At 44.0% G+C, this 24068-nt stretch overlaps 1 protein-coding gene across 4 annotated transcripts in view; it reads left to right on the forward strand.

Moving 5' to 3' along the window:
* KAT6B (K(lysine) acetyltransferase 6B) overlaps positions 1-19982 on the forward strand; it is a 221326-nt gene extending 201344 nt beyond the window's left edge. For all 4 annotated transcript variants that reach the window (XM_011985965.1, XM_011985955.1, XM_011985975.1 and 1 more), the window contains 5 exons: positions 8014-8245; positions 8550-8709; positions 9305-9661; positions 12356-12647; positions 15925-19982. In XM_011985965.1, the coding sequence (XP_011841355.1) occupies positions 8014-8245; positions 8550-8709; positions 9305-9661; positions 12356-12647; positions 15925-18482 (3599 nt within the window). In that variant the 3' untranslated portion in view covers positions 18483-19982. The remainder of the gene's footprint in view (positions 1-8013; positions 8246-8549; positions 8710-9304; positions 9662-12355; positions 12648-15924) is intronic.
* Positions 19983-24068: the final 4086 nt, after the last annotated feature.

Consider the following 24068-nt stretch of genomic DNA (forward strand, 5'->3'; position numbering starts at 1 on the left):
GGCTCAGGAGCACATCCACAGAGGTGCACGCTTCTCAACACAGGGGCGGTGCAGAGGGAGGGAAGTCCCCTTTCCTGCTGCCTGATGCCCTACTTGTGAGTTCATTTTCTTTCTAAGCACCTGTACCTTTTACCTGGGGACTGACATGCAGAATGACCACCCCCCGCAAGGGAGTGCACACCTACCCACAGAACCATGGAACTATCTGGTAAATCCCAGCATGGTCAGTCAGCTCAGAGACACGGGCACACCACACAGCATTGGAGGAGTCATGCACCTGCCATACATCTTCCACTGGGGAGGTTGAAGGAAGACCATTCCGCTCTGGAATGGACTTGGAGGGGTAGGAACATTCAGTAAGAAAAATCAGTGGCCCCTTGGGGAAGAGCTTAGCGCTGGAGGTCTGCTGAGGAGCTTGTGGGATCCCAGAGAAGAGAGATCTAAGAGAGGGGCTTAGAGTAACAGGCTGGAATGTGACCCAGGGCAGCCAGCCTCCTTCCCCAAAGACACGCTGTCTCCATGCTCAGGGTTTCACTGGGTCAGGCCATTTTTCCAGAGACACACTTGAGTCTTGTAAAATATTTGAGTCTTTCATCTGTCTCAGGACTGTCCCTGGGCTCTGCGGAAGCCCTTACCAGTCATTGTTTCTGTGGTTGCATGGGCTTGCCATTTCCTAAGGATAGTCCTTGAAGTTAAGGACTAAGGGGCCAAAGGGAATTTGGGGACACAGAACTGTGTTTGCTGGGAACTTTGTTGCCATTTCTTAAGACCACTCCTGAGGCAGAATTTTTTTTCGTGGCCTCTTTCTTTAATTCAATTTGTATCTGGGTGGTTAGCTGGGGGGAGGGGAGAGGAAGGGAGGGTGGGATGAGAGGAGAGCTTCTGTCTGAGTCCATGGAATGGTTTTCAGGTTCCTCAGACAAAAGTAGGAAAAGAAAGTTAGCTTTTCTCAATCTGATTCTATAGAGCAGTCTGTCTCTGTTGCTTTCCTTCTGTCCAAATTTTATTTATTTCCCCTACCTTAAGGATATTTAGTTACCCAAATGATCACCTTGAGATTTGATTCATTCAATATGTTGAATAATAATCATAGCTAACACTTATTAGGATTACTGTAATGTGTCAAGCACTGTTCTGCATGCTTCATATTAACTCAATCCTTACGAGAACTGTAAGAGTTAGGTACAATTATTATTCACATCATATGGATGAGAGATCTGAAGCACAGAGAGGTTAAATAAAATCCCCGAGGTCACACAGCTGGTACATGGTGGACCCCAGATTCCATTCTGGGCAGTCTGGCTCCAGAGCCCATGCTGTTCACCCACCCATAGAGCTTCTCACGATCTGTCATGTTGTATGCAATATATGACATATTGTTTTTAAATACCAGTGCCCTGTTGCCCAACTTCAAAAAATTCTCATCTTTGTTTAATGTACATGGTCTCAAACTATGGTTCAGTGAGTCTACAACGTCATAACTATTTTCCTAGTAGTACTAAGATACTCTTTTTCCTTTTTCCTTTCATTTTTTCATGAGTATACAGAAGAGTTTTCCAGAATGTCATGACCTGTGGTATCACAACAGATTCAATACCAAAGCAATCTATGAAATCTAGCAAGCCGGGTGTGGTGGCTCACGCCTGTAATCCCAGCACTTTGGGAGACTGAGGTGGGAGGATCGCTTGAGCCTGGGAGTTTGAGACCAGCCTGGGCAACATGGGGAGACCCTGTCTTCTTGAAAAAGAAAAAGAAAGAACAAAATAGAGAAAAAGGGAGAAAGAGAGAATCTGACTGGCTTCTCTTAAGCCAGAAGTTAAAGAAATTTGCAAAACGTGAAATAATGCCATTCTTATTCACTATAAATTTTATTTATATTTTAGAAAGTGTAGGGTATTTTTTCATTTAAAAAATGTTAGATAATGGTTTATTGTTATCTTTTAAATAAATTAATAAATATTTGTCAAATTTCTCAGTAAAATCAATAGATAGAGCCCTTATAAGCAAAAGCTCTTTGAGTCCTGAGACCAAAGCGTTTGAAAACCACCGATTTAAAGTATAAACCATTGCTATTCAAGTGTGGTCCATGCCACAGGAAGTTGTTAGACGTGCAGAATCTCAAGCCCCACCCCAGACCTACTGAACCGGAGTCCGTGCTGTTAAGCAGAGGCATAGAACGTCTGCACAAAGCGATTTGGCAACTCAGTGACCTCTAGCCAAATTTCAGTTTGGTGGGGCTTTGGCGAGTCCATTCTCCAGTTATCTGCCATCCAAGGAGCTGAGTGAGGTCTCACCTATTTGAGATCCTTCAGTCATGCTCTCTTCAGTGGCCACACCCTCATCAAAGCCAGCAGCTTCAGAGCAGGTTTCTAGCAGTGGTTTTCAAACTCGGGTACATCAGAATCACTTGGGGGACTTCTGAAAGCACAGATGCTGGGCTCTGCCTCTCCCCACCAAAGATTCTGATTCAGCAGGTCTGAGATAGGTTCTGAGAATTTAAAGTTCTAGCAAGTTGTCAGGTGATGTTGATGCCACAGGTCTCCACACTGAGATCTTGATAAGCAGCATTTATTCAAGTTCTTACATAATTATGTCATGCCCATAGGACTTACAGGAGAGAGTTCTTAAACTTCCACAGTTTCAACACCAATCTCTTAAAATGTAAAATATCTGAAAAATTCAAAATTTCCATCTTTGCCAAGGAGGCACCTGTATCTTTTAATAAGTGGAAAGCAGTAAGATATCAGGCAGGTCACAGGTCATTTAGAGCACAGCTGTTCTCTTAAAATGCTGTGAGGACTAAGGTTCAGCTTCCTCTGCACTAACTGCAAAATCACCACAAAATTTAAACGAGGAGATATAAATAGGCTGTCAGGTTCATTTATCATTATTTAAACTGATAACATGCCATTCATCCACTTGGTCACAGTGCTGCTCTGCACCAGAAACCAGGAACAGATGAGCGTACAGACCAGTGAATTGCCATCTCCAAGCATGAGGTAACTTGGTTAGAGTCATCAGATTTCCTGTGCTCAAAAGCTGCCATAAATCCCTGGCCTGGTGTCTGTTCCCAGGCTTGCAAACCCAGTGCTGTCGACTGATACAGACCTTTCAGCAGGATTTGCTGAACTAAACAGGTGTCTGATGAAAACTGTGTAATCCTCAAAGATTATCATCCCCTAAAAGCAGCTGGTGACCCCAAACTCACATAATCCAGACAGATGGAAGTTGGGAGTGAGTAGGTTGCCAAAGTTTACACTTTGGTGTTTGAGGAGGTTCATATGGTTTGGTTCCAGGTAGTGGAAGATGGAGGTGTGCAGGGGTGAGGGTGTCTGCCCCTGTCAGGGGAGATCCCTGTCCCTATCCATGCCCTTGCCTGAGAACATGATTCTACTATGGTCCATTTACACCCTTGAATACCAGTAGTTTAAAGGGAAGGAATTTTCATTTTCAGTGAGCGTTAACATTACAGTTATTATGCTGGGAATTAAATTTAATTTGGGAATTTGGGTCTGCAAAAACAAATCTTGACCTTGTCTAGATAGTTCCTTCCTTATCCTAATAGATCCGTCTACATGAGGTAACTCTCTACCACTTTGATTTTCTCCCCCTGGGGGAAAGTTAACCGTTTCAAACTCCAGGGAATCAGGGCTAGTTAACATGAGATTTGATTGTCTTACAACAAGTAGTTCAGCCTTAACAGAGGTGAGGCACACTTGGGTTCCATGCAGTACAGCTTAGAAATGCTTACTTTTTATAGACAGAAGTTGCACTGTTCTTCCTTTCCCTTTAAGCAGACATCTTGATAATCTTTTGAATTGATTATGTGGCCTGTATACAGCAACTCAGATGTCACCTTCCCCAGGATAAGTAATTCCAGTAAAGCAAAAGAGGAAGCCAGCTTTTGCTATGATCAAGATAGTTGATGTGGATGAGGGGTTTATGGGCTACCCCGTTTTCAATTACAAGGCTCCCACTCACAGTGTAGGTGCTGTTCGCCAGCACCTCTGGCTCACAGACAAGTTCAAGGGAATAATTTCACCAGCGATTAATTATACTGCAGCTACTGGGATTTGTCCTCCAAACATCACTTTGTTTTCCATCTGAAACAGCCAGGTTTCTCCAGGGAGAGCTGAGGTTTTCTGATTGAAAGTATCCCGAGTTAAGGAGAAGTGTTAAAGCACCATGGGAATCTGTTCGTCAGGGGTATATTGTACTTGTTTCAGATGCTTCAGGATAATACACCAGCTTCCAAGATAAGTGCTTTTTTTTTTTTTTGAGACGGAGTTTCACTCTTGTTGCTCAGGCTGGAGTGCAATGGCGTGATCTCAGCTCACCACAGCCTCTGCCTCCCGGGTTCAAGTGATTCACCTGCCTCAGCCTCCCGAGTAGCTGGGATTACAGGCATGCGCCACCATGCCCGGCTAATTTTGTGTTTTTAGTAGAGACAGGGTTTCTCCACGTTGGTCAGGCTGGTCTCGAACTCCTGACCTCAGGTGATCTGCCCGCCTCAGCCTCCCAAAGTGCTGGGATTACAGGCGTGAGCCACCGCACCTGGCCAAGATAAGTGCTTTTATTTCCCTGCGTCTTAGATCAATTATTTGGAATCCTTTTGGTAAGTTAAATTTAAGAGCTGTAACTTAAACCACCACATCTCTTTGATTACTCAATAAGTAAAATGTTCTTACCAAAAATTATTCTTTAAATGGGCTATATTGTAATTATGTTGTGAAGAGCCTAGAAAAAACAGAGGCGCAGTGGCTCACACCTGTAATCCCAGCACTTGAGGGATTGAGGTCAGGAGTTCGAGACCAGCCTAGCCAACACGGTGAAACCCTGTCTCTACTAAAAATGCAAAAATTAGCCAGGCCTGGTGGCTGGCGCTTATAATCCCAGCTACTCAGGAAGCTGAGGCAGGAGAATCACTTGAGCCTGGGAAGTGGAGGTTGCTGTGAGCCCAAATCGCACCATTGCACTCCAGCCTGGGCAACAGAGCAAGCCTCTGTCTCAAAAAAAAAAAAGTACAAAGAAACAAAAGGTGGCAAGAAATTCCTTTTTTAAAACATCGCATGTTATGAGGGTCAGAGTAGTGAAGTGCCACCAGCTGCAGCCTTCTGAGAGGAAGTACTGCTGCACGTTCAAATGGAATTCTGTCCTATGTCCGCCAAGCGCGCCAGTGGAATGGACATGACACACACTTTTCTTCTAAGCTCTGCAGTTTAACATATTACAAGTGAGTTCACTTAACTAGTAAGGAATCAGAAATGTATCTTTGTTCATTTTGATCGTTTTGATGGATTCTGTTTTCTCTTACATGAGGAGACTTCGTGGACTTCCAAATGGCTCCTGGCATAAGTGCCGGTTGCTGCTATTGTTAGTTCCTTGAGGGTCTCATGAGTCAGAGAGGAGAGGGAAAAACCCACTGCAAGCCATGCAGTGGTCCCTTTGGGTAGTCGCCTTGGGCAGTCTGCAGTGTTGGTGCACGTCATCCCTGCACACCCGCCTGCTGTGCTGTGGCTGGAGCTTGGGTTTGCAGTTGTCTTCTTTCCAGCACCCAGGGAAGCATGGCCTCCTGGCAGGTGTTGGCCACTCCCTGCTTTCTCCTGGCCTTTGCAAGCACAGTGCAAGGGTGTTTGCTGAAAAAGACCACTGGGCTGTCAGTGTACCCACGCCCATCAGGGCTCATCACCCTGTTGCCACCTCCCCAGGACTCTTCCGTGACTATCATTCATAGCCTGAAGTCTGTGTCCAAGGGAGTGTCCCAGGAGACAGCCACTTAACATGGTAGGAGTAGCAGGTGCGAAAAGGTTTATGCCTAAATGCTCCCCATGGACCCCAAGTTGCCTGCTAGTTTGAGTGGCCTAACCCATTTAGGCTCAGGCCCTGACAGGGTGTGTCTGCGCCACTTCAGGGTGTGAAAGCACGAACAGCTGCGGAAAGCGTGGGTTTTCCTGATGCTGGCTGCTGCTGCCTTCCAGATTAGGGACTGTAGCAGGGAGACAGAACAAAGGAACACATGTGCTTCTGGGTAAGCTGGCCCATCGTAGTGGGGGACATAAGGTATGGGGGGGCACATACCACTTTGGTATGAACACTTTGGTTGTACAGAATTCTTTCTGCAAGACTGAGAGGAGTGGGGCTTTCTGTCCTTGACTGCTGGATTCAAATAAGAACCAGTAGAGGACCTGGGGACTTTCACACTCACTGCAGGGGACTTTTAATTGTGGGATCTCATGGACAAAAGGGGATAGTTCCATATCCACGGCTCTACGGTTCTCACCCCCCAGGAGTACAAAGCTGGGACTCCCCCCGGCCCCGGCCACCTGAGTACATTTCTCAGCATGTGCCAAGCACTTTGGAGGCAGGTGACGGATGCGCCAATTATCTGTATTCTGAGGTGTGGGCCCCCTTCGTACTCTGGCGACACAGAGACATAGAGAGCTCTTCTCCGTGTTGACAGGACACAGTGTGGTCTGGCTTCGGCACAGTGGCCATCACTGTGTTAGCATTCCTGACACACTGCTATTGAAAGCCCCAGCCTGCTGCCAAATTACATGTAGACAGTGGTTTCACTGTAAAATGTTGTGGTGCTTGTTTGCATTCAGTCAAATACTTTGCACTTAAACATGGGTTAAAGAGACAAGTAAGTCAAAAGACCTTAGCAAAACCTGAAGTTAAATTTACGCCCATTCTTTATAATGGCATTCAGATTAAAGCCATCAAAATGCAAAATGCTGTGATTATATCCTTCGAGGGTTCAGGCTGGATGCTTGTTTTATATTTCTGCATTACTGTATTTGCAGTGATTTTGAGAGGCAGGAAAATGCATCAGAGGCATTGATTTCTTCTTTAACAAAAAATAACCCTAAAATTGAGAAAATTCTTGAGAATGCAGCCATTTTGGAAATGTAGATAAAGAAGAAAAATGCTGAAGATTTGGGTGGTTTACGGAGCAGTATGATTTTGTCATTGCCGCCACCTACTGTATGTGGTTGATGTTTGTTTAAACTTAGGAAGTTCATGAAGGTGAGGCTGTTGAAATAGATAATTAGAGCAAGGTAGACATCATTAGTTTATAGCATTTCTTTTCTACTCCATAAGTGGCTCTTAATTACCGAGACAGCCGCCAGCTTTCATTCATTACCTTCAAGTGGATTTAAAGGGCTGGTTTCTTTTTTTTCTTTTTCTTTTTTTTTCTTCTTTTTTTTTTTTTCATTTTTAAAGTTCCTTTGCCAAGGAACCTTCACAGTAATGCTGTAAAATGCGTTCAAAAGCTTAAGATGCTGGGGGATTTTCTGAGCATACATGCAATAGGTTGTTTTAAGGAGTTTGTTTTGTTTTGTCTTAATTTGTAGGAGCAGTGTTCTGGGATTGGATTGTAAATTAATTTCTATGAAAGAGGTGAAAATCGAGCTAGTGGAGCTGATGTGAGTCGCAGCAGTTGACTTGAAAGACATTCTTTTATTAGTCCTAAAACAAAGCTTCAGATCAACCTGCTAGTTAAATGTAACAAGCAATATAGACTCTTGAGTCAACAGAGGTCGTTCTCTTTTTATTAAGACCCAGCTGTCAAAGGGTCATTAGGTCCTTCCTGTGGAAAACAACTTGCCCATTAATGTTTGGGGTGGTCCCTTGACAGGATTTCTGAGTAAGTGCCTGACATTTCGTTTTTGGAAGAATCTAAAGCTGTAAGAGACTTAGATGTTGAGACTCACCAGGAGTAATGTCTTCAGCCATCGCTTTTAGTCTTTGTGAAATATGCCACAATATGTGTTTGGAATGCTGCTGCTAGCTGCGTAAATTGACTTAGAGTGCCACTGTCAAAGGTTCAGGAGCATAAACTTCACAGAGATCAAATCACTGTAACTGGGAAGAGGCTACATTCTTAAAGCGAATGCACTTCTCTGGTGTGATGTTTTTACCTTGTCGCTACTCATATTACTTCTGGTGGCTCCTGTTCTAAGCTCTGGGAATGCCAAAGTGAGGAATGCCCCTTTATTTTTTCTGCCCTAGGCTATTTGCTTTCTAGAAGAGAAGGCCAAGCAGGGTCTCCTGAAAAGCCTCTCTCCGATCTGGGCCGTCTCTCCTACCTGGCATACTGGAAGAGCGTCATCTTAGAGTATCTCTACCACCACCATGAGAGGCACATCAGCATCAAAGCAATTAGCAGAGCGACGGGCATGTGCCCACATGACATTGCCACCACTCTGCAGCACCTCCACATGATCGACAAGAGAGATGGCAGGTGAGTCCTGGGCAGCTCCGTGGCTCAGGCATTCCACACCAGAAAGGGTCCCTGGAGATAGGTACATTCATTCCAGTTAAAGATCGAGGTTCCCTAACAGTATTAACAAACCTTTTCTCCTAAAAATAATACATGAAATGACACTTTTTTGCTGGTTGGATTCCAGTGTTCTGTACCCTCTCGTTGAGGTGCTTTCTGATTTTTCCTAACCCAGATAACGTTAGTGCTAGCATATGTCCGTATGTGAAGCTGAAGTGAAATTTCAGCTTGTGATTACATTTTGTTCTGCCTTATCACATTACAGATTTGTCATCATTAGACGGGAAAAGTTGATATTGAGCCACATGGAAAAGCTGAAAACCTGTTCCAGAGCCAATGAACTTGATCCAGACAGTCTGAGGTGGACCCCAATTTTAATTTCTAATGCTGCAGTGTCTGAAGAAGAGCGAGAAGCTGAGAAAGAGGTAATGATTGTCTTTATCATCCTAAGTTGTGTAACCTCAATCTTGTAGCATTCTTAAGCTAAGAAAGTCATTAAGATCGTTGTCAAAAGCTTGGTTATGTAGAGATAGCATGTGAAATGATATGGCACTAATTTATCCTAACTGAGGTTTCTTGGTAAGACATGATAATTTTATTGAATTGAGTATGAAAAATGAAACATTTATCATTGATTACAAAGCAGCATTTTTCACTACTGAGAGCATGTAATCAGATCAAATTCGGTGCTGAGCTCCAAGGCTGCAGTGTCAATCGATTCTTTGTGTTTATGAACTTGCTTAAAGTGCTCCATGCCAGTGAGCATGTAATGTAGTGATAAAGGACTCAAATCAATTCGCTGCATCATTAATACTGCTAAATATCCCATGAAACCCAATCTTCTTTGATTTGTTATCCTAACTGATGCAAAAGGTTCCTGAGATGATGCAGCTGGAATGTGCTTGGCCGGCTAGCTGTCCTGATCAGAACCGACTTAGAGACACTTTGCCATTGATCCTCAGAGGCTCTGGCTGTGTAACTGCCCTCTCACTGGCCACCATTTTTACCCTCCCCACTTAGGCTGAGCGGCTAATGGAACAAGCTAGCTGCTGGGAGAAGGAGGAACAAGAAGTCCTGTCAACTAGAGCTAACAGTAGGCAATCACCTGCAAAAGTACAATCGAAAAATAAATATTTGCATTCCCCGGAGAGCCGGCCAGTCACAGGGGAGCGAGGGCAGCTGCTGGAGCTCTCTAAAGAGAGCAGTGAAGAAGAAGAGGAGGAGGAGGAGGACGAGGAGGAGGAGGAGGAGGAAGAGGAGGAGGAGGAAGAGGAAGAGGACGAAGAGGAGGAAGAAGAGGAAGAAGAAGAAGAAGAAAATATTCAAAGCTCTCCCCCGAGATTGACAAAACCACAGTCAGTTGCCATAAAGAGAAAGGTCGGTGTCTGTTTAGATTTTCTATCTGAGTCACCTTCCATCAAATCTTATTTGTCATTGCAGACATTCTCTCTATTAGTATTTCACTCTCTGTTCTTTAGTCGTAGTTTATGTGTGTGTACCCAGTCCTGCTGATCATATGTCATAATCGTTTATCTCACAGTCATGATTATGTTTACTTTTTGAGGTTTGTTAGCACTGTGACAGGAAACCAGGGACAGGCCAGCCTTGTAGTCTAGTAGTCACTGCCACCTGCTGGTCTGCAGGAGTAGAGTAACTGAGGTTTATGGGAACAGAAAGGGGCCCCAGAGAGCACTTAAACCACCTTCCAAGACCTAGAGGCCAGGAGACTTCTCTAAGGTCACATGACTCATTAGAGCTGGAAACAGAACCAAATGCGTGCTCAGGACTCCAAGCCTGGGCCGGGCGCAGTGGCTCACGCCTGTAATCCCAGCACTTTGGGAGGGCAAGGCGGGCGGATCACCTGAGGTCAGGAGATCAAGACCAGCCTGGCTAATGTGAAACCCCGTCTCTGCTAAAAATACAAAAGTTAGCCAGGCATGGTAGCATGCACCTGTAATTCCAGCTACTCAGGAGGCTGAGGCAGGAGAACCCAGGGAGGCAGAGGTTGCAGTAAGCCGAGATGGCACCATTGCACTCCAGCCTGGGCAACAAGAGCAAAACTCTGTCTCAAAACAAAACAAAACCAAAAGACTCCAAGCCCAGTGCTCTTCATGCTGTTTCTTTCTCTTGTTCTTGGCACAGAATTGTTAGAAAGCATTACTGGATCTCCTCAGATCTTAGTAGTCCAGTGGTGTCTCTAGATAGACCATATCATCTCCAATGGTACAGAAAGTAAAGAATTGACTTTGTTTTTAGGTAACTGCTCACCCAGATCTGATATCTTTGTCTTCCGTATCTATCTGGGACATAGAGGAGAGCCAATATTGTTAGTTCAGCCAAGACTGATAGAGATATCACAATACAAGCTTAAGGCTCTGCCCAAGGCCATCCGATATGGCATCTGTTAGGGAACTTGCTGTTCTAACTCCCAGCTCAGCGCTCTTCTAGGCTTGGCAGTCTTCTGGAAGGGTCTCCATGGGGAGGTGGTAGAAAGGAACATCCCACAAAGTAGACGTCAGGCTTAAGAATAATGTTTCCATTTCTTAGGAGGAGTGTGTATTCATGTGTTGTATATATAATAAAAGAAACTTGTTCTAAAACTATCAAAAACAAGAATCATCCAAGGCATGATCTGAACTGGACTCAACCTGAAGAAAACCAGTTCTCTACCTTGGCTTCCTTCATATTAGGGAAAATTCCCTCGTGGATTAAAGAGGACAGGCAGACTGGGGGAATAATAACCGTAAATGTTAAATTACGGAATATGATTAACCGGCTGTGTGTGTGCTTCTGTGAGCATTCAGAGCATTACAAAAGTAAGACACAAGAATACTTGGAGGCCAGACACAGTGGCTCACGCCTATAATCTCCATGCTTTGGGAAGCTGAGGCAGGAGGATCACTTGAGCTCAGGAGTTCAAGACCAGCCTGGGCAACAAAGCAAGACTCTCTCTGTATATAAAAAATAAATAAATATTTTAAAAATAATAATAATAATAATTCTTGAGTACAGTTTACCTGGAGGTTAGCTTTTAACCAAGCATATTGAACCCTTCTTTGCAGTGTATTTTCAATAATCTGGGGGGCAACAATTACATCTTAGCAGCAAATCTACCTGCTATTCCTCTTTGAATTTTGTGTCATTAAAAACTTTTTTGCTGGGGGGAAAATATTTTATAATTACAATTATGGAGAGTCATTTATGCCAACCTTTAGTGCAAACAGAAAAAATATTTTTAGGCCAGGTGCGGTGGCTCACGCCTGTAATCCCAACCCTTTGGGAGACCAAGGCAGGTGGACCACTTGAGATCAGGAGTTCAAGACCAGCCTAGGCGACATGGCAAAACCCTGTCTCTACAAAAAAGAAAAATAAAAGAAAAAATATTTTTATGTCATACAAATAAGACATCTGGCAGGTCTTTAACGTTTTTAGATGCCTTCTATTAAAATATTTTGCCAGGTTATCAGTTGCTTACATCTCAGCAGCCACCAGTACTTGACTCTGTTAACATTATAAACAGTAATCCTTTCTTCAAGTACCTTTCCTTTCATTTTCATAGTTCCTGAAGTCCTGTGGAATGAGAACAAGTAGGTTGGTCTTGTATCATATTTCCCAGTGCTGTCCATATAGTGGGTGCTCCTTCAAGAGTTATCAAGTATTAAATGTGTTAACCCTGTGGCTAATTACGGCACCATTTATAAAGACATTAGAGTCTGTGATGACCTTAAATGTCTGTGATGTGAGGAGTACTGAAGCCAGCAAGTACCACTTGGAAAATATATACTAGAAAAGCAAAGCTTCGTTTTTAAAATCTCCAGTCAAGCTGCTAGGATGTTCCCTCTCAAAGCATCTGCTTGAGTAAACAACTGTTTTATTTGGAAAACACTTGCCTGTGTAGTTGGAGCCCGAGAGGGATGTTAAACATCAAATGGAAGGTTAAGTACAAAGGCATTACAGAAGTCTCTACGTATAAGATTCTCAGACACGTGTTCAGTACACGTCTACTGCATGTCGACTCAACCGTTTAATTTCTCATGAGCTCTTATGTGTTATGTTTGGAATTAATTTCAGAGGCCTTTTGTACTAAAGAAGAAAAGGGGTCGTAAACGCAGGAGGATCAACAGCAGTGTAACAACAGAGACCATTTCAGAGACGACAGAAGTACTGAATGAGCCCTTCGACAACTCAGATGAAGAGAGGCCAATGCCACAGCTGGAGCCTACCTGCGAGATTGAAGTGGAGGAAGATGGCAGGAAGCCAGTCTTGAGAAAAGCATTCCAACATCAGCCTGGGAAGAAAAGACAAACAGAGGAAGAGGAAGGAAAAGACAATCATTGCTTTAAGAATGCTGACCCTTGTAGAAGTAAGTAGAGGAATGATAAAAACCTTACCCTTGAGAATGTCTGTATCTGACTGGGTGCCAAAGAGCAGGCCTCTGGCGTGATGCCCAGAGGCACCTGGGAAGTGGTGCTGATGCACCTGGAGCAAGTGCCCATCTGCCCTTTCCCATCCTTACAAGCTTCTGTCCCTTCTTCCTGGAATTGGATTTTATGTTAAACAACTTCTAAGGCCAGAACATTCTTCTAGGTGGGTTCATCTTACTTACCAGAAAGTGGCTTATCCCCCAAAACTTTTAAGTCTGTTGGTAAGAAACACATTACATTTCTTTGATTCTAATATGTACTTTTTTTCCACATTTAGTATTTCTGAAATCAAGGTATATGTTATTATCAATGTGAGCATTGAATGGAATTGTTTCCTTTTTTCCTGGAAAACAAATATTAGTGAATCAATAGTACATCTTATAATCAGTGGTGTCTTAGTATATACTACTATAAAGATTCATCTAAACTAAGCTGAGCATGGTGGCTCACACCTGTAATCCCAGCACTGTGGGAGGCTGAGGCAGGTGGATCACCTGAGCCCAGGAGTTTGAGACTAACCTAGGCAACATGGCAAAGCCCCATCTCTACAAGAAATACAAAAATTAATCAGGTGTAGTGGTGTGCACCTGTAGTCTCAGCACTTTTGGAGGCTGAGGCAGGTGGATCACTTGAGCCCAGGAGTTTGAGACCAGCCTGAGCAACATGACAAAACCCCATCTCTACAAAAGATACAAAAAGTAGTCAGGAGTGGTGATGTGTGCCTATAGTCCCAGCTACTTGGGAGGCTGAGATGGGAGGATCACGTGAGCTCAGGATGAGCCATGATCATGCCATTGCACTCCAGCCTGAGTGACAAAATGAGACCCTTTCTCAAAAAAAAAAAAAAAAAAACACATCTAAATTTACCCACACATCAAGATTAGCTTTGATAATATTGTATAATATAGAAATCAGTAAACTGATATAAGTTGACAGGGACAACCTTCCTTTTTAAGTTGACAGGGACACCTGTACCCCATCCTCTAAAAAATATACTGAACACCAGTGAATCGTCTTTCCTGCTGTATTTAAAACACCCATCCTTGCCTGTCAGGTTGAGAACGTGTGCTCCCAGCTGACTCATGAGGGTTTATGGTATACTGTCTCTATTCTCTGGCCGAGATGACTCTGTTCAGAACTTACTCTAATCTGGGGAACAGGCCATCTCATTTTCCTGGGAACCACAGGATCATCTAGCTTTTGAAAAGCCACAGTTTTAAGAACAAGCATCTTCTTGACGTTCTTAGTTCACAGAAATGCTATTCCTGCATACATTTTTTTGCTGAAGGAATGACTTCTTACTCTGGGTATAGAGAAACCAAGCCTTATTCTTTGGGGTTTTTTGTTTTTTTTTTTTTAAACAAATCAACATACAAACCACAACAAACTGCGATGAGCAATCATTTTGTGTGTGAGAATGAGCTTTGTTTCCCCTTCTTGGCTGTCTTCTCGTATTATGCCTGACTCCTTTCAGGATGTCCTTCTTTCTTAAGAATAATTGTCAGAAAACTCATCTTCTGATTTTGGGAGTTGTTCCAACAAAAGCTGGTAGGTCCAGTAGCATGTAGAATAAGAATACGGAATCCAGCCAGGCATGGTGGCTCATGCCTGTAATCCCAGCACTTTGGGTGGCTGAGGCAGGCAAATCACCTAAGGTCAGGAGTTCAAGACCAGCCTGGCCAACATGGTGAAACCCCATCTCTACTAAAAGGACAAAAAAATCAGCCAGGCGTGGTGATGCATGCCTGTAGTCCCAGCTACTTGGGAGGCTGAGGCAGGGGAATCACTTGAACCTGGGAGACAGAGGTTGCAGTGAACCGAGACCATGCCACTGCACTCCAGCCTGGGTGACAGAGCAAGACTCCGTCTCAAAAATAAAAAGAATGTGGAATCCGGGGGCACTGGCATGGCTATTACCTGCCATTGTGAATAGAAATGTCCTGAGATGACTCTTAACTCGGGCATGGTACTCGGCACTTCTCAGGGAACCATTCTGCATCATATATGTGTTCTTTTCAGCTGGTCAGTTTGAAAGTAATACTTGCAGGTAAGTTTTTCTGTAATCCTTTTATTACCTAAATCAGCCAGTGCTTACTCTGCTGTTCACCGGTTGGACTAGAACTCACTCTCTTCTGGCAGAAGGGATATCTGTTTTATGATGATTGTGACATCTTATTTTTATTCTCCAAAATAGAGTTTCTAATAAAACTATTGTTCTATATAAAGCTTTTCCTTTAAATTGACCACTGATTCTAGAAGATTAGTGTAATCTAAAGATCATAAGAATACTTGGGTGCTTTATACATATATTTATTTATATATTTATTAATATGTATGTAGTTATCCATCTGCTTATATAAATATGTACATATTTACATCTATATTCACATGTGCATATAGGTTCAGTAAAAATAAGGTCACCTGAACTGAAATGAACTTCACAATTATGGTTTGTTTCTGATTGTCTTTAATGTTCAAACCTTACATCAGCAACATGCTGACCAGAATTCAATGTGGACAGAATTAGTGATAAAAAGAATACCTGTATTTTAAATGTTCAGGAATTTGCTAGTAATTACATTGTAGTTTGTATCATGCAAAAATGATGATCCTAAAAATGATGATGACAAGTGCATTTGTTTTGGGTATTTAGTTATTTACTGATTTGTTTCAGAGGTATACAGCTTATTTTTATGCCAGAGAGCACATTCAAATCAAAGTAAATAAATCATGTCATCCAAGATCATTTACATCCTATAAATGTCCACAGAGGTTTACTTTCTCTAGGTAGATATGAGAGTTAAGGCTTCTAGTCATTTTTCGAGGACAGTAATGATTTGTATATAAGCTAGCGTTAATTCCTTTCCCCTGTATGTCCTAATTTGTAAATGTTCAAATTGATTTTTTTTTTTACACTGTGGAACTCTACGTTTTTGCATCAGAGAATGTCTTGTTCATTAAACTCAAATAAGCACATTAGCATTGCCTATATCCATGTGTTCCCAGTATGTTACTTTCCCAGGCCTAGGTTATTTACTTGGTTTATACCACAATATTATTACACATTAGCCTTGATTATGTCTTTACCATCAACTCTTAACATGCCAAATTGAAAGCAGTGTTTGCTAATTAATTTAGAGGAATGAATTCAAGTTGCCCATGGTTATGCTTTCTAAGACTGTTTTTCTTCCTTCCCCTTTTTGTCTCTTCACTAAGACAATATGAATGATGATTCGAGTAACTTGAAAGAAGGCAGTAAAGACAATCCCGAACCTCTAAAGTGCAAACAAGCGTGGCCAAAAGGAACAAAGCGTGGTCTGTCTAAGTGGAGGCAAAACAAAGAGAGGAAGACCGGATTTAAACTGAATTTGTACACCCCACCAGAAACCCCCATGGAGCCTGATGAGCAGGTAACAGTGGAAGAACAGAAGGAGACTTCAGAAGGAAAAACCAGCCCCACTCCCATCAGCATTGAGGAGGAGGCCAAGGAAGCTGGGGAAGCCCTGCTGCCTCAAGAGGAAAACAGAAGGCAAGAAACATGTGCCCCTGTAAGTCCAAATACATCACCAGGTGAAAAACCAGAAGATGATCTCATCAAACCTGAGGAAGAGGAGGAGGAGGAGGAAGAAGAGGAAGAAGAGGAAGGGGAAGAAGAAGAAGAAGAAGAAGAAGCAGGAGGAAATGTAGAAAAAGATCCAGATGGTGCTAAAAGCCAAGAAAAAGAGGAACCAGAAATCTCCACGGAAAAAGAAGACTCTGCACGTTTGGATGATCATGAAGAGGAGGAGGAAGAGGACGAAGAGCCATCTCACAACGAGGACCATGATGCCGATGACGAGGATGACAGCCACATGGAGTCTGCCGAAGTGGAGAAGGAAGAGCTGCCCAGAGAAAGCTTCAAAGAAGTACTGGAAAACCAGGAGGCTTTTTTAGACCTTAATGTGCAGCCTAGTCACTCGAACCCAGAGGTCTTAATGGACTGTGGCGTCGACCTGACAGCCTCTTGTAACAGTGAGCCCAAGGAGCTTGCTGGGGACCCTGAAGCCGTACCCGAATCTGACGAGGAGCCACCCCCAGGAGAACAGGCACAGAAGCAGGACCAAAAGAACAGCAAAGAAGTCGATACAGAGTTCAAAGAGGGAAACCCAGCAACCATGGAAATCGACTCTGAGACTGTCCAGGCAGTTCAGTCTTTGACCCAGGAGAGCAGTGAACAGGACGACACCTTTCAGGATTGTGCCGAGACTCAAGAGGCCTGTAGAAGCCTACAGAACTACACCCGTGCAGACCAAAGTCCACAGATTGCCACCACTCTGGACGATTGCCAACAGTCAGACCATAGTAGCCCGGTTTCATCCGTCCACTCCCATCCTGGCCAGTCCGTACGTTCTGTCAATAGCCCAAGTGTCCCTGCTTTGGAAAACAGCTATGCCCAAATCAGCCCAGATCAAAGTGCCATCTCAGTGCCATCTCTGCAGAACATGGAAACCAGTCCCATGATGGATGTCCCATCAGTTTCAGATCATTCACAGCAAGTCGTAGACAGTGGATTTAGTGACCTGGGCAGTATCGAGAGCACAACTGAGAACTACGAAAACCCAAGCAGCTACGATTCTACTATGGGAGGCAGCATCTGTGGAAATGGCTCTTCACAGAACAGCTGCTCCTATAGCAACCTCACCTCCAGCAGTCTGACACAGAGCAGCTGTGCTGTCACCCAGCAGATGTCCAACATCAGCGGGAGCTGCAGCATGCTGCAGCAAACCAGCATCAGCTCCCCTCCGACCTGCAGCGTCAAGTCTCCTCAAGGCTGTGTGGTGGAGAGGCCTCCGAGCAGCAGCCAGCAGCTGGCTCAGTGCAGCATGGCTGCTAACTTCACCCCACCCATGCAGCTGGCTGAAATCCCCGAGACGGGCAACGCCAACATTGGCTTATACGAGCGAATGGGTCAGAGTGATTTTGGGGCTGGGCATTACCCGCAGCCGTCAGCCACCTTCAGCCTTGCCAAACTGCAGCAGTTAACTAATACACTTATTGATCATTCATTGCCTTACAGCCATTCCGCTGCTGTGACTTCCTATGCAAACAGTGCCTCTTTGTCCACACCATTAAGTAACACAGGGCTTGTTCAGCTTTCTCAGTCTCCACACTCCGTCCCTGGGGGACCCCAAGCACAAGCTACCATGACCCCACCCCCCAACCTGACTCCTCCTCCAATGAATCTGCCGCCGCCTCTTTTGCAACGAAACATGGCTGCATCAAATATTGGCATCTCTCACAGCCAAAGACTGCAAACCCAGATTGCCAGCAAGGGCCACGTCTCCATGAGAACCAAGTCAGCGTCTCTGTCACCAGCCGCTGCCACCCATCAGTCACAAATCTATGGGCGCTCCCAGACTGTAGCCATGCAGGGTCCTGCACGGACTTTAACGATGCAAAGAGGCATGAACATGAGTGTGAACCTGATGCCAGCCCCAGCCTACAATGTCAACTCTGTGAACATGAACATGAACACTCTCAACGCCATGAATGGGTACAGCATGTCCCAGCCAATGATGAACAGTGGCTACCACAGCAATCATGGCTATATGAATCAAACGCCCCAATACCCTATGCAGATGCAGATGGGCATGATGGGCACCCAGCCATATGCCCAGCAGCCAATGCAGACCCCACCCCACGGTAACATGATGTACACGGCCCCTGGACATCACGGCTACATGAACACAGGCATGTCCAAACAGTCTCTCAATGGCTCCTACATGAGAAGGTAGACAACGTGGGCAGTCCACAACACCTACGGGGTATCACTATTGGATCGATCTGCACAAATACCTTTGAAGAGTACGATTTCAAAACCAGCAATTGGTGTGAATGCAAAAACATTTGTTGGCACCATTTTTTTAAAAAAAAAAAAAAAAAAGCTGTATGCAGCAGAAAGCCTTATACAAGTTGTTTTTCTTTTTTTCCTTTTCCTTTTTTTTTTTTTTTTTTTGGTACCTTCATTTCTGTTACTTTTATATAAAATTCTCTGCAAAGGAAGGCCTCTCTTTGGACTACAATATGGAGGCAGCCACTTGTTGTGCCTGCTTCTGTTAAACAATGTGGATATCAAGCCCCCCCAAATTATCTGTTTTAATATTGAACCTAGAGCTTTTTTTTTCCTTCCCTGTCCACTCCATGTAAATGCCTTTAGCATTTCAGTTATTGTATATTTTGTTTAAGGTGACACTTCAGCATGCCGCTAATGTCTTTGTTAGTGACAGTGCATTTTGTAGTACTGTACAAGTGTTGTGCTAACAGTAAGCCATTTCTTAAGTTTTTTGCCTTGATTAGGGTGCCCTAATTTGAGGGTTTTAAAAAAAACTATATTTTTGTTAATTATAAAACTGTAAAGAGCTATAAAAGCTATTCCCATTTGGTTAGTCAAAAGGGTTTTATTGCTAAATGTTTGGTGTAAAGTTGAGACCCTTTTCCATTTTGGTGACAGATTTCTTTGGGGAAAAAAGGCAGCTTTCTGTTTTATAAATGCAGACTTCTGTTTATTGAATGAAGCATATCTCAGTGTTTATCTGTCAGGTTTTGAAACATTTCATATATGTCCAAATACTTGGCAGGATTTAAAAAAAAATAGTGAATTTGGTGTAAAGTTGCTATTTTATGGAAATGCCTCTAACTTTACATTTTCATTCCATCTGTAGATTTTTCTATCTTTATAAAATATTGGAGTTATTTTTTAAGGAAAAATAGAAAAGTAGCTTGTGAATAGCTCAAACTAAGCTTACAAATCGCATGTAAAAAAGCAAAAAAGTTATTTGTGTCTGTTTATATTGCTTCCTTTTTTGTAGCCTTTGTACCTGTACAGGGTGACAGTAAGGGCCAAGCAGGAGAGGCGTAATCCTTGTATAAAATAGGATCCAGCGACACTCTTGTATTTATCTGTTCTCTTTTTAGTCAGTCACTTCAAAAAAAGAAAAAACAAACAAAAAAAAGCTGTACATTTTAACATAAAATAAATTATGATGAGCCATTTTTAGCCTCTTGTGTCCTGTCATATTATGATTGATAGAGAATGACCAATGGAACTGTATCATGTGTCACGCCTCAGAACACATACACATTTTGGGAAAATAAATTATTTAGTGTAAATTGGAGTTACGGGATTTTCTGATTTGTTTTGACTTTGGGGGAGGGGTTGGCAATAAATAAGAGTAATATCTAATAAAACCATCACATATACCAAATACCTATTTAATAAATTAATTTATAATGGATTTTAATGCTTTTCATGAAAGTTTATTTTATGCGAGTGCATACCTTCTGTATGCCAATCATTGTCTTTAAAATAAAGTGAAATTGTTTTTTTCTTTTGGACTTTGATCTTCATTTGCAAAGAGATCCCGCACAAATATCCAGCTGCCTCACTCGCACCGTCTGTAGAAACACCCCTCCGAACCTCGCACCAGGGTCGCAAACTTCCTTTTTATAAAGATTAATACCAAAAAACACCCAATTTGGGACTGTATGTTTGAAACATCGTCTTCTTTTTAAAAAGTGTGAACGTTTTGCTCTGTTGTGAATGATTAATTGTATGTTTTCTTTAGAGCCTAAAGTTTAGACCCCCTGCCAAAAGTGAATATTCACAAGTATAACGTTCAGAGAAAGTTCTGAGTGTTGCTTGAATTTGGTTATTGGAGCAGTAAGTCTAGAAATGAATTCTTGACCTAGCACCCGTGTGAAACTGGCCCGTTAAGCTCTCCCGGTGTCTGAACATGTGTGCTCGCAACTCCTGTTAAGCAGGTCACTACCCTGTGGAGGAAAAAAGTTGCTTTTGCACTGTTGGTCCAACACAAAAAAATTAGATGTTGCACAAAGCATAGATATAAGCCTTAAAGTGGACCCAAAATCATGCAAAGGCAGGATAGAGCACACACACCAGAATAAAAGGCCTTGTGCAGACGGAGGGTGCCCAGTGGAGCTCTGCCTTGTACTCTCACCCGTATGGTTATTTTCTTTCACAGTTACAAAGTATATTGGGTTTAGTGTCACGATGTTATCTGTTAGTCCCTTCCTTCCTCAAGTGCAAAATCAGTGGGGGTAATATATCTAATAGCTCAGGAAGGGATTCCAAGAAGACACGTCCGCAAGGTCCATCGGCACAAAGGGAAAAGATCCATTTAAGGTGCTGTGCTAGTAGGAAAAGAAACCTCTGAAACATGCTCCGAGTGGGAAGTGGTGGTCTGTGCCTGCACAAATCCAACACTGCGTCCATTCAGGAGTGGCCAAGGACTGGGCAGCCCAGTGGGCCACACATCGGGCAAGAGGCTGCCCGAGCCCTGGAGGTGGGGTTGGGGCCTGCAAGCAATCTGATGGGGAAGCTACACAGAGCCCCCTACGGGCCCCAACCTGAAGCTGTCACATATTTTGTCTCTTTCCTCTTGGGTTAAGATTCTCTGGGGGCTGAGATTCCCCTCTGTGTTCCCTTTGGCCGTGGCCTGCTAATCACACCTTGTGGTTTGTGCGATGTCTGGGTTCCCATACCCTGCCGGCCTAACAGCCTTCTAAGGGAGCTTGTGGAAGAGTCCCAGGCATTGCCCCAGACCTGCCAAACCCGAATCTAAGAACAGTCCCAGGGACACCTCGGTTGTCCAGGCTCCCTAAGAACTGCAGCAGAGCTAGGACTGGGAGCTTCCCTGCTGGCCCCAGTCCCCACATTCCTTGATGGAACAGAAAGGCTTAGCATGGGAAGGAAACTGCTGATCTGAGATGGCCTCAGAACACCCTGCCCTCCACCTTACCCACTCTCACTAGAGAAATCAGTTCACATCTGAATGTGACGCCCAGGATTTGGCGAAACAGGAACTTGGATTCACCAAAGCTGAAATACACCATTAGATTGAGATTCATTAACAGGCCACATCGTTTAAAATCGTAACTGTGTTCTGTTATTTAGAAGCGTCGTACCAAGTGGTGGTCAGTTGCCAGCCTCACTTTTTAATAGTTGCAAGTGGTGCCTGCCCAGGTATGAGGGCATCCGCCTTCCTCACCAACATTCTGTTTTAGAAGTAATGACTCACAATATTGTCACAAAGCTTTCACAGACTCCTCCCACACACCCAACTTGTGCAGGAAATGGGGCCATTCTTTCCAATGTACAGATCAGGAGGTTGAGGCTCAGATTAAGCTACATTAATTACCCAAATTCACCCAGCTAAAATGTGTGAGCTGAAACAAACCCAGGTCTTTCCAAATCCCAGCTCTTTTTTTCTAGAACACTGTGCTCTGAAAGGCCCTAATTTGTCACCTCTCTGATTTAAAGGCTTGGCTAATGAATGCATGTTGCTGTAAAAACTGTTAAGTGCTATGTAAATACAGGTCCCTTTGTGGCTGCAAGCAAGCCTTGGTCTACAATCAATCTTAGATACTCAAAGTACAAGTACTGTTACATTATGAAGCAGCACCTTCCATTTCTCTGTACCCAGGGTTCCATCGTTCCTTCTACCTTCTTTGTCCCCTTTCCTGGACCTTCCTCCTCCACCCAGGCTTAGCTATAAACATTCATGTTCTGCAACACTCGGGCCGGGAGTATTTTCTCTCTTTTCTCTCATCATCTCATCTAGTATGATGACTTCAAATTCCACCTCTCTGCAGGTGACACCCAGAATTACATCCCCAGCTGTGAACATTCCTCTGAGCTTTAGATGCCACATCAAATGACCTGGGACACCTTTTGTACATCTGCATAACAACCAAACCGGTGATTTCTGACTCCTCCTCCATTCCTGCTCTGGTCCACCCCATCTCAGTGTTAAAGCACCGCCGAGAAACCAGATCAGTTAACCCTCATTTCCCCTCCCCATCTCGGCAGGTCCTGTCCATTTTCTGGGTTAATTCCAAAATAATCTTGAAATACTAATCCCCTGGCGCTGTCAGGCCAGTCCACCTCCTCCTGTCCTGTCAACAGCCTCCTAACTGGTCTTGCCTCACTTCTTAACTCCCTACAACCTGTTCTCCATACTTCAGCCAAAGGATCTTTCCAGAGTGATCTTGAAACACTGGCTTAAAACCCTTCAGTGAATCTTCTGTGCACCTGGAATACAATCAAGTCTCTCCGCCCCCTCCTTCCACTCTCTGCCGCCAGCTCCGGCCTCAGTGATGCGCAGCTCCTCAGCCTCGAATGCTCCAGCACATTCGGAAGGTTTGTGTCTTCATGTCTAAGAGAGGTCTTCCTTGACCACCCCGCCTAAAGAGGGTTTCTCCCCTTCCCCACTTTTCTCCACCTCCATGCCTATTTCCTGCAGTGTGCTTTATCACAACGTGCATTTTCATTTTTCCTGTTGGCCCCTAACCCAGGTTTTGGCATGTGGTAGGTTCTCAATATTTGTTTGGTAACCAAACAAATATTTCCTATCTTACTTCTGAAGACTTGAAACACTTTTGCAAAAACTTCTGTTCCTCCTTTCTCCTGCCTCTGGCTCCCAGGCGTCATCTAGAAGAGACCATAACTGCAATTTTGCCACTCTCAGCTTCTGCTGCCTTCGGCAGGACCCAGAGTCCCACAAAGAGATGAGAGCATGAGGAAGGTGTGGGGCGCTCAGGAAACACCAGCAATGCACCTAGCTATGCTCTATCCTCCCCAACGTGAATTCATCTAAATGTAAATATTCATTAAAATGGAAATACTGACTTCTCTCTGGACATGGAACAGATCAGAGCTAAGCAATAAGAGAGTTCAGACGGGGGTAGCAGGATCCTGATGGGGAAGCCCAGGTTGGGGCCACTATGACCCTAGGTCCCTTTTGGCCTGCATCTCTTTCCCAAGAGCCGGAATATGGTCCCCTCACACCCAAGTATGAGTCATTAAGCAATTCCATCATCTGTAGTCGCCACACACCCAGTATTGCTCTCTCCCTCACAGCCACATGAGTTGTGACTGATACACTCCATCTCTGTCCAGTTCAGGACTCTCGCACTTTCAGAGGGAACATGTACCCCTTTTCTATCTTAGCACCAGGACACATCAATTCACTGCACATTTCTGTTTATGTATCATCTTTGCCTTTTTGCTTTGCAACCCCTTTGCAGTGTTTCAGGTTTCAAAATGTATTAGAAGACCAGTGCTCTTACCATGAGGGAGTCCCCGGGGATGCCCCCCCAAGCCCCATGTGCATGTGAACATGAGGGCCTTGGCTCCTCCTGAGCCAAGGCAACTCTCAGAGCAGACTCGAGGCAGTCCCAGGAAGCCAGGCCCAGCCACAGGGGCACAAAGCAGGGCATATCCCCAAAGGTCACAGGGTGACTCTCAGGTGGCTTACACATCTGCTGAGGCCCGGGATTCTCTCCTCCCCCCATCAATAACT

The sequence above is a fragment of the Mandrillus leucophaeus genome, unplaced genomic scaffold (assembly GCF_000951045.1).
Source record: "Mandrillus leucophaeus isolate KB7577 unplaced genomic scaffold, Mleu.le_1.0 Scaffold1077, whole genome shotgun sequence".
NCBI lineage: Eukaryota > Metazoa > Chordata > Mammalia > Primates > Cercopithecidae > Mandrillus > Mandrillus leucophaeus.